At 55.6% G+C, this 10,466-nt stretch overlaps 1 protein-coding gene across 2 annotated transcripts in view; it reads right to left on the reverse strand.

The window, feature by feature from the left end:
- CLSTN3 (calsyntenin 3) overlaps positions 1–9,866 on the reverse strand; it is a 28,333-nt gene extending 18,467 nt beyond the window's left edge. For both annotated transcript variants that reach the window (XR_004351944.1, XM_032647131.1), the window contains exons 1-8: positions 9,545–9,866; positions 7,114–7,236; positions 6,476–6,671; positions 4,682–4,890; positions 4,278–4,427; positions 3,835–4,020; positions 2,971–3,252; positions 2,049–2,161 (exon numbers count right to left, since the gene is read on the reverse strand). Coding sequence is in view for 1 of the 2 variants with exons in the window: in XM_032647131.1 (XP_032503022.1) it covers positions 2,049–2,161; positions 2,971–3,252; positions 3,835–4,020; positions 4,278–4,427; positions 4,682–4,890; positions 6,476–6,671; positions 7,114–7,236; positions 9,545–9,608 (1,323 nt within the window). In the remaining variant the exon portion in view is untranslated. The remainder of the gene's footprint in view (positions 1–2,048; positions 2,162–2,970; positions 3,253–3,834; positions 4,021–4,277; positions 4,428–4,681; positions 4,891–6,475; positions 6,672–7,113; positions 7,237–9,544) is intronic.
- Between the last annotated feature and the right edge of the window lie 600 nt (positions 9,867–10,466).

The raw sequence follows: 10,466 nt of genomic DNA on the forward strand, positions 1-10,466 counted from the left end.
TTCACTGTGCTCTAACTCCCTGGTCCTCTTTCCGTGCTTGCAATATGTCGATCCCTTTCCTGCCTCAGGGCCTTTGCATCTGCTCTTCCCTCTGACTGGAACTCTCTCTCACAGCTCTGTCTCATCCTTCAGGATGAGCTTGCATTTCACTTCTATCAGACCTTCCCTGAGCATCCAATCTAAAGTGAGTTCCCTTCTCCTTGCCTCCTATTCTCTACCTCAGTCCCTTGCTTCTTCTTTCACAGCATTTATCACAATTTATCATGTTTATATGTCTGCTTACTTTTTTTTTTTTTTTTTTTTTTTTTGCGGTGCGCGGGCCTCTTACTGCTGTGGCCTCTCCCGTTGCAGAGCACAGGCTCCAGACGCGCAGGCTCAGCGGCCATGGCTCACGGGCCCAGCCGCTCCGCGGCATGTGGGATCTTCCCAGACCAGGGCACGAACCCGTGTCCCCTGCATCGGCAGGCGGACTCTCAACCACTGCGCCACCAGGGAAGCCCCTGCTTACTTTTTAAAAATCTATCTCCTCAACTAAAATGTAAGCTCCATGAAGGCAGAGATTTTGTTCCATCTTAGACCCCATTGTATCCCCAGAACCTAGTAGAATGGCAGGGAATTGGTATTTACTAAATCTTTGTTGAATAAATAAGGGTAAGTAAAAGAAAAATAGAAAGAGGAATGTTACCAGTATTAGCAACGTGGGTGAAAGATCCAGAAGAAGGAAATGGCAGAATATCTCTTTAGAAGAGTGCCACAACAGGACAGGAATAAAGATGCAGCCATAGAGAAGAGACTTGAAGACACAGGGAGGGGGAAGGGTAAGCTGGGACAAAGTGAGAGAGTGGCATGGACATATATACACTATCAAATGTAAAATAGATAGCTAGTGGGCAGCAGTCACATAGCACAGGGAGATCAGCTCGGTGGTTTGTGACCACCTAGAGGGGTGAGATAGGGAGGGTGGGATGAAGACGCAGGAGGGAGGAGATATGGGAACATAGGTATATGTATAGCTGATTCACTTTGTTATAAAGCAGAAACTAACACACCATTGTAAAGCAATTATACTCCAATAAAGATGTTAAAAAAGATAAAAAATAAATTAAAAAATAAAAAAAGAGTGCCACAAAAAGCAGCTTTTGGAGACAGCCCTCAATTATCCAGTTTGTGGGTTTTCGTTCCCTTTTTCTCTCTCTTCCACTTCCTGCCTTTTTTCAGCCATTTGCTTACTCAGCCACTCCACCGGGGCTTACAAGAAAAACAGAAGGAGATGGAAACACAGTTCATCCCCACGGTCCCTGCGGTCAGCTTGGAAAATGAATAAAGAAGAGGCTGCAACTGTTGGCTCAAGAGATTTTTCTTTTCTTTTTTGCCCATTTTTATTTATCCCTCATAACCATGAAAATAGTGAGATTTATATACATATATATGTATATATATATGTGCATGGATATATAAATATACAAACACACACACACATATATATACTGCCTTTTAGTCTATAAAGGTCTATTACATCATTTAATCCTACAACAACCCTGGGATATAGAATTCTTATTATCCTCAACTCATAGGTAAAAAAGAAACTGAGTTGTAAACATATTAACCAAGATTTCATGGCTAGGAAGTTCCCCTAGCGGGACTCAAACCTAATCTATGTACCTCAGATTACTTATTTCCTCAATTACAGCATGCTAACTGCTTGAGAGTCAGGCATCTGCACTGGTAAGGTTCTAGATAAGAAACAGATGAAAGAAAACAAGAGGGGAAAGATGGTTGGTCGGGTTTGGTGTTCGTAGTAATTTGTTCCCTACTTCCTTTTAATCCAGGAGTGCTTTCTGCAAGAGACAAGCCTTGGAAAAAGAGAACAAGAAAACGGAGCCAGGGCGGGGGGCAGGGAGGTGTAAAAATAGTCAAGAACTGAAAGTGGAGATTGAAAGAAGGGACACAGGGCAACCCAGAAAATGCCCACCCCTGCCCTAGGACCTCCTCGCCTGAAAGCAAGTTACATCCACCCAGCTTTCCCAGGAGCCTGGCTCCGGCCTCACCTGCTCCAGCTTCCAGAGGAACTTGACTGGCCGGGCACTCTCCAGCAGAGGCCAGTAGAGAAAGGCAATTCTGCAGCCGTGGACGGTCAGCGAGTAGTGAGAGAAGCCGTCCTCTGAGGGCAGAGGATGGGGACAGAGGTCAAACACAAAGCATGGGCAAAAACAGCTTCAAAGCACCAGGAGGGAGGGGATGCCGGATTCTCTTCATCCCTTCAGGTTCTCTCTCTCTCTCTCTCTCTCTCTCTCTCTCTCTCTCGCTCAGGTTCTCTCTCTCTCTCTCTCTCTCTCTCTCTCTCTCACACACACACACACACACACAGAGTCCAGTGTCGGGCTTCTCTTGGGCACTCTGACTGGCCGAGGGGGGACACTGGCCAGCCTGCCCCCACTCAGATCTTTACTGGTCCTTTGGTTAATACAAACTTCATGGGCAACACTCCTTTTCAGGTCAAGAGAGATGAGCTCCGAGAAGAGGCAGAAATGAAAGAGCAGGTGAAGGCTGAGCCCCTCAAGAGGGCTGTGCTACTGCCATAGAGGGCAGAGGTGTCCTGGGGGCTGGAGCCCACTAGCCCTTAAAGAAGGAAGATGGGGTGGTGGAAGAGGAAGAATGGGGCACAGCACTACTCAGGCTGTGACGGGGGGCTTTAAGGGGAGCAGGTCTGGGGGGCAGAGTCTGCTACACGTGGATGCAGGGTGATGAGACAGCTGCAGAGGAGGGCGGTGAGCGGTTCCATCACTGAGAGCAGTAGGATCCCAGCTTGTCATGCTGGGAGTAAATCACAGCAATACGAAACCTAGCACTGCTCTCTTACAGATGAAGAGAGAGGAGTGACACGTCCACAGTCACAGACTGGACGGTGACAGAGGCAGGACAAGAAGCCAGTCTCTCCACACTCAGACGGGTGCCCTAGGGAAGGCTCACCGTTTGGGACAGTGTTACACACGATGGTTTCCTCTTCCTTCTTGCCCTTGCTGGGGGTTACACCGTGCTTCATCCACAAGGACAGGGTAAAATGGTCACTGAGGCTGTCCTGGGGCCCAGAGCCCAGCCCAGCGGTGCCACCCAGTGGCACCTGCACAGCTTGGGTGCCGTTGAACCAGTAGATGAGGCTGCTGTCCTGGCTGTAGTGCACCGAGAGGCCTGCCGTCCAGTTGGCATTGGGGCCGGGCATGGGCAGCAGATCCACCTCCCCAGGGGCTGCGCCTGCCGGAGCCCCAAAAGGCACAGGTGTCAGAGCGGAGAGGCAGCAGATGGGAAACAGGATATGCAGGCAGGGAGAGAGGGACAAGGAAAGATTTCCCACAGCTACGCTCACCGCCTCTTCTGGCCTTTCAGAGATGAGAAAGGAATGGCTAGGAATAGCTCTCCAGTGACCTCAACTCCACTCGTCATCTCTCCCTGCCATTGTCCCATAATGTATCTGGTGCCTCTCTCGGGCCACAATTATGCATCTTTGCCACCCACATATTTATGTGCTCTTTGGACCACAAGAGATAGCCACATGCCGGCAGATATATACATCTATGGATGGGCAAAGGAAGATGTAAGACAGATTCAGTATTTCTGTTTTTGGTTTTGGCCATAACGCACAGCTTGCAGGATCTTAGTTCCCGGATCAGGGATGGAACCTGCTCCCTCTGCAATGCGAGCGCAGAGTCCTACCCACTGGACCGCCAGGGAGTTCCCAAGACAGATTATTAAGAAAGAGGCAGAGGAGTTTCAGGCAGAGGCTGGGGGTAGGGGGCACAGGGGACAGGCCCGGGGAGCCGAGGGGAGCACACCCACCACAGAGTTTCCTCAGTGCCCGCTCTGAGTAGTTGTCACGGTCACAGCCCTTGGCCACATGGTTGGTCTGCAGCTCTATGGTGGCCTGAATGTTCCAGAGAGGTTCATCACAGGTCTCCAGGCGGATACCAGGGAACAAAGCCAAGCTCCCAGCGCCTGGTGCATATTCAATCCTTTTGTTCCAGCCTACAGGGGTGAGAGGGAGCTGGCAGTGGAGATGGAGATGGGTAAGGCAGCCCCTCCTATCCATTCTGCTCTGGCCACATCCACGGACAGTCTCGGGCTCCTACGAAAATAGCCAGCCAGGGTAGGCAGCTACAAGCCTTCCCCAAATATCCCTCCCCTGACTCCTAGCCTAACCCCTGTGGTTGTCAGAAGGGATACAAAGGGACACCAAGGTGAAAGATGGGTTACAAGACAGGTCCCAGAGTAGAGTTCCTCACCTTGCCAGCTGGGTTTACAGGTGGGCTTCACCTGGATCTCCACCTCAGCGTCATCCACCGCCCGCTTCTTCCCGCAGTCATAAGCCGTCACCGTAAACTTGTAGAGCTTCTCGCCACTGTACTGCAGCTTCTCCGTGTTCTCAATGTTCCCTGGGGTGGGGGTGGGGGATGGAGAGGGTCAGGCGCACTAGAGAAAGTCTGGGGAGGACTTGTGAGCCAATAGGGCAGCAGGTGAATTAGACAGCGGGAAGCTGGGAGGAAGGAATCTAGGGAAGGAGGCTCCACATCTGGGAAGGAGGGTGAGGAATGAGGATGTGAGGGACAGAAGTGGAGGGCACAGCCCCGAGATGTCCTGAGGGACACGGGCACCCAGGGCGGAGCAGCTGGGGTGGCAGGCGCCTCACCGTCGTTGTCGATGAGGAAGGGGGTGTTGGGCGTGAGAATCTCGTAGTAGCAGATCTGGCTGTACTGGGGGGAGCAGTCGCCATCGATGGCCTCCACCCGCAGGATGCGGTCATACAGCTTCCCCTCGGTCACGGCCGCGCGGTACAGCCGCTCCACAAACACTGGGGCAAACTCATTCACATCATTGACCCGCACGTGCACGGTGGCCCTGCAGGTGCCAGAGCGGGAGGAGGACGAGGAAAAGTCAGCCACAACTAGGAGTCCAGACAGGGAAGCAGAGCAGGCAGGACCAGCTGGTCCTGGAGCCCGGGGCAGTGGGCACGCTCATCCCCCCAGCCAGGGCACCAGGCACAGCAAGGGACAGGCACCACCGGGGAAAGGGTGACTGATGTACGGGGTGAGGAACGACCCCAGGGGATACCAGCGGCCAATTTTGATGACTTCTGTACAGAATGCTATAGGTTGGGGACAGCCACGCGAGACAGAGGATTCTGTGTCCAGCCGGTTGTTCCTTCATGAGAGTCAAATCCAATGGGATAATCAAGGAAGATGCAGGGGCTTCCCTGGTGGCGCAGTGGTTAAGAATCCACCTGCCAATGCAGGGGACACGGGTTCGAGCCCTGGTCCGGGAAGATCCCACGTGCCGCGGAGCAACTGAGCCCGTGTGCCACAACTACTGAGCCTGCGCTCTAGAGCCCGGGAGCCACAACTACTGAAGCCCAGGTGCCTAGACCCCATGCTCCACAACGAGAAGCCACCGTGATGAGAAGCCAGCGCACCACAACGAAGAGTAGACCCCGCTCGCCGCAACTAGAGAAAGCCCGCGTGCATCAACCAAGACCAAACGCAACCAAAAAAAAAATAAATAAATAAACAAACCTTCTTAAAGAAAAAAAGGAAGATGCAGAATAAAAACCAAATTAAAAGCAAACACATTCAGGGAAGTGGCATTTGTACCAGAGCCACAAGTCATCTGACGTGTGCAGTGAGCAAGCTGGCTGTGCCCCCTCCCCCGCCCAGGCCCCCGCGGGGCAAGCAGAGGTTGGGGAGGGGCTAAGCCCTTCATGCGGAGCCCTGCCCCCAGCCCAGATCCTGGCACCCAGGGCCCAGAGGCAAGGGTTCTGTCTCTAAATGGGAAACTGAGTCATCACAAGGAGTGGTTTATCTCTAGTGCCTCGCAGTGGCCCAGGAGTCCTGACTGCCCATCTTCCTCCCATTCTCAAAGGAGAAGTGAGCTGGGAACAGATGTCAGAGCCCTGGGCCCCAGCCTTCCTCCTGCCGTAGCCATCTCCTGCCCACCCGCGCCCACTGCCGTGTGTGCGCATGCTCTGTGTGTGAGTGTGGCACACGCTGCAGACGGTGGGTGTGTGCTGAATGTACCGTCCTCTTCCTCGTTCTCTCAGCGTCCTGACTCCGGGTATTGAGCCCTTTCAGTGTCAGGCACTGCAGCGCCTGCTTTTTATACAAACCATCTCCTTTCATCTCCACAGTAACCTGAAGAAGTAGGCATCACCATCACCCCATTTTACAGACAAGGAAAAGCAAATCCAGAAAGGCTAAGAAGTTGCCCAAGGTCATAAGAGGCAGAGCCAAGATTAGACCCCACTGAGTTCTACCACGTGCTTCTGTCCCCTTGGCTGAAGGCTCCTGGACGACAAGGCCCCGTCCCTAAACCCCAGGAGCAGAGAGGGGAGGGGGTAGATAGTCAGTGACGGCGAGGACAGAGGATGGTGAGGGGCCTGGGAGGAGGTGGGGGGCCTGCAGCAGAGGGCAGGGGACAGGAGCGTCCTCACTTGTGGGACTTCTTGGTGTTGGCCCCGTCGGGGCCCTCGCCGCAGTCATAGGCCTGGATGGTGAAGGTGTGTTCCTTCTGGGCCTCGCAGTCCACGGGTTCCTTAGCCCGGATCAGCCCTTCTCCTGTCGCCTTGTCCAGGATCACAGCCTCAAAGGGCACCCCAGACCCATGGAGCCGGAAGCCACAGATCTCGCCTGGCCAGAGGGGGAGGGAAGGACGCAGCTCCTGCACCACCTCCAGGGTCTCCTTCCCACACTCGCCAACCCCCCTCAGGCTCCCACTTCACCTCTCCTTCCAAACCCCTGTCCCTTCTCTTGCACATGGAAAAGCATTAATTATCAGACAATCAGCTCCAACCCCAGCTTCCCTGAGCGGCAACCTCTCAGAGCCCCCAGGTATGAGATCTGGCAAAATCTGACTGCGTTGACCCCCACCTGCCCACGTCCTCCTCTCTGGCCCCCTTTATTTTACCACCGTTCTTCGCCGTGGCCCGTTTCCTCCTGGAGTCTACTTCTTCCTCTCCCGCCACGTCCACACTGCTCTCCCTCCCAGGACCTCCCCTCTCCTCCCTTGCCCCTGCCCTCCCACCCACTTCTCTCTATCCTACCCGCCCCCCTCTGCCCCAGCCCCACTTACCTGCATAGCGCAGGGGGGCATCCTTGTCCAAAGCAAAGAGTGGTGGGTTCAGCAGAACAGTGTTGTCGTTCTCCATGACGATGCCCTGGTATTCCGCCTCGATCCATGGCTTGTGCTTGTTGGCTGCCCGCCCCCACCCAGGGAGAGGAAAGGAAGCACCTGTGAGCCGGCCCTCCACCTCCAGACAACACACTCCAGCATCACCACCCTGTCCAGCCCCTGCAGAAGCACCTACAGGAGAAAGGACTGAGGACAAGAAATCAACCATGAAGGGAGTCAGGGTCTACGGGAGGTCACAGGATAGACAGTTTCCATGGCCACAGCCTGCCCTGGGGGGGAGGGGGACTGCCATGTCCCCTGGGAAACCTGGTCAGAAGGTGGAGACTTTCTTTAGGGATTTCAAGAGCTAGAGTGTGGACACTGGGCCTTCAGGGAGCAGTGGTGGGCCATCAGAAGGCCCTGGAAAAGGGAAGAGATAGATTAAGGGCAGAGTTGAGGTTAGGAAAAGCAGACTAGAAGCTTCCTGAGATCCTGATTGTTTATCATCTCCACCACCACCACCCCACTTCAATCCTGATCCCTTCTTCTCCCGGCCAAGCCCCATCCTAAGGCCATTCTCCCAGAGGAGAGGGAAGAGGAGAAAAGAGAGAAGGGAAAATATATAGGACAGAGGGAGGAGGACAGAGAGAGGCAGGGATGGAGCAGAGGAATCAATGCTGAACGGCTGGGCCCAGCACAGCCGACGTCCTCAGGGATTATCGAAATGGCCTAGAAACACGACAAATCCTCTCCCTGCTTCTCACCCTCACACCCAGAGAACACACTCATAACCAACACGGTCCTATGTCCCCCAGAAGGCCACCAAACCCCACACTCCCTGAGCCCCGCTCTTATACAGACTCATGGCTGAGTCCTAATTCTCGCCTACCCCACCCCTCTTCCCTTCAGCCACCAGCCAATCCACAGTGGACGTGGGACTCACTCAGCCTCCAGATCTCCCCATCTGCTACCAGACTCAACTTAATCACGTCTCCTCCCCAGGACCAGTCTCCCGCCAGCCTGGCGAGGGGCTCCCTTCCCCTCACCAACGCCAACCTCCACTGCCTGCTCTGTTGAGTCCCATCAAGCCAACCCCTAAGCTCCCAAAGCACATCCACGATGGCCCATCAGCGAGACCTGGGCAGAGGAAGACATATCATCAGAGGGAAACTGAGTCTCCGAAAGGAAAGTCATCCCCAGTATGTCATGGTGAGCAAGCAATCCTGATTTCCATTCTTTCTTCCAGTGACATCCCCCAAAGCCTTCCGGTATCTGAATGCCGGCCCCTTCCTCGCCGAGGACCCACCATGACCCCCTTCTCTAGTGGCAGAGGAGAAAGCCACAAGATGGTGCCCAGAAGCCAGCACAGGAAGTGGCAGGAGGCTCGGAAGCCGGCTGAGGTCAGAGACTGAGCCGAGGATGGAGGGGCTGCGCACAGCTCACGCCCCACCCCACCCTTCTGCTGCCTTCCTCTCGGCCCCCAACACTCTCCTCGTGTCCATCTCCTCTCACTGACTCCTGGGCTCCCTGTCTTTTCCCTCCTGGACTTTCCCCTCCCCCTCTCCTCACCTGTTCTTCCTGGTTTCCCTTTCATTCCTCTTTCTCTCTCTTTTTTTTTTTTTGGCCTCCACCTTGACCCTGGTCCACCCCCTTCTCATCCCCTCCCACACCTCATCTCCCTTCTCCTTCTCCCTTCCCCTCTCACCACTCAATTAACAGTCCCAGACACCCACCTCTGCCCTTCCCTGCCCATCTCCACCTACTTGAGCCCTCGGCCCCCACCCCCTCCCTCCCTCCTGGTCCCTCGGACGGCCTCACCCAGCTGAATTTATCTGCTGTCTGCAGAGAGGGCAGCTCTGGTAACCCTCAGCCCAGCTGCATGCAGACGGAAGGTTATGGATGCAGAGGAACACGCCAAAACATACGTGCTCCGAATTGCTGAGCTAGAGGGAACAGTTTCTCCCCAGGATGGGATGGAGAGGAACCAGATGGATGTGCCACACACCCTCAGCCCCGGCACACCCCGGTGAAAACGGAGACCCGCCCAGAGATGTGTATCGCCCCTCAGGGGCAAGTCCTTCTGAGACCTGAGATAGCTCCAGGAGGGAGAAATTGGGGGAGGGGGAGAGAGAGAGCCCAGGATGGGAATGGGGACCAAATGGGAGCAAGAGAAGCACATGGGTAGAGATGGACCAGAGAGGAGGATGTGGGAAGGGGGATGCGAGGGAGAAGAGAAGGGGGCAGGTCTGAGAAAACGGATGGGAAGGGAGGTGGTCTGAAGAACCACCTGTCATGGGCCAGGGAGCCTTAAGGGCTCCTGCCCACCCCGACCGCCCCCCCCCGCCCTGCCTGAGACCCCTCCTTCAGTGCCCCCGCCCCCCGCCTCACTCACCTTTGTTGCAGGAGCTGGAGGGGAGCAGGGAACCGAGCAAGAGGAACAACAGCAGGAGGGTCATGGTGTGGCGCGGGCAGCGCCGGGCCCCGATCGCTCTCCCCCGGGAGCCTCAAGCCCGCGTATTCCACCTTGGGGGAGGGATGCAGGGGCTCTCCAAGGAGGCGAGGAAAGAGAGCAGGCAGCAGGGCAGAGACAGAAAGGAGCCTGCCGTCCACCCTAGTCCATAGAGCAGACCTGAGCAGCCCCCCAACCTGGGCGGCTGAGGTGGGGGACTGGCAGTGGCTTCTTCTTCGCTCTGGAGCCCCGCGTCCTGGCTCTCTCTCTCATGCCCACCCCATCCCCGCTACTGCAGGATGACGTCAGCACGGCCAGGCGAGGATTGATGGGGCCGCTGGCCAATCGGGTGACTGGTGGGGGGGCAGGTGCTGCGGGGGGGTGGGGGTGGGAACCAATGGGACCGGAGAGCAGGGTTGGGAGAAGGTGTTAGGGCTTTTTCCCCTGACTGCAATCTGGGGGGGGCAAGAGAACTGCGGGGGCTGGGGAGGAAGCTGGAAAGCCGTAGAGGGGGTGGGAAAAAAGAGGGCCATGGGGAGAATGAAGAAGCGAGATGCCCGGGGGTGGGGAGAGGAGACGTCAACGGAGACCTGAGGGAGGCGAGGAGGGACAGCATCCACGTCACCCCACCACCACCATCACCAACTCTGCATTAACCTCTTTTCACAGCTCATTCCATCAGCAAGTCCCTGCTGGGTGCCTCCTGGGAACCTCGCAGTCAAACCCACCACCTGACCCCGACCTATGCTAGCATTTCATTTCCCAGCCCCAGGTCTCTGAGGAAGCCACGGGGTGGGCAGCCGGGCCGTGGACCCGGCTCTGGGACCGGAGGAAGAGCGAGATATTTGCGCTCACCCTCCCTCAC

The sequence above is a fragment of the Phocoena sinus genome, chromosome 10 (genome assembly GCF_008692025.1).
Source record: "Phocoena sinus isolate mPhoSin1 chromosome 10, mPhoSin1.pri, whole genome shotgun sequence".
NCBI lineage: Eukaryota > Metazoa > Chordata > Mammalia > Artiodactyla > Phocoenidae > Phocoena > Phocoena sinus.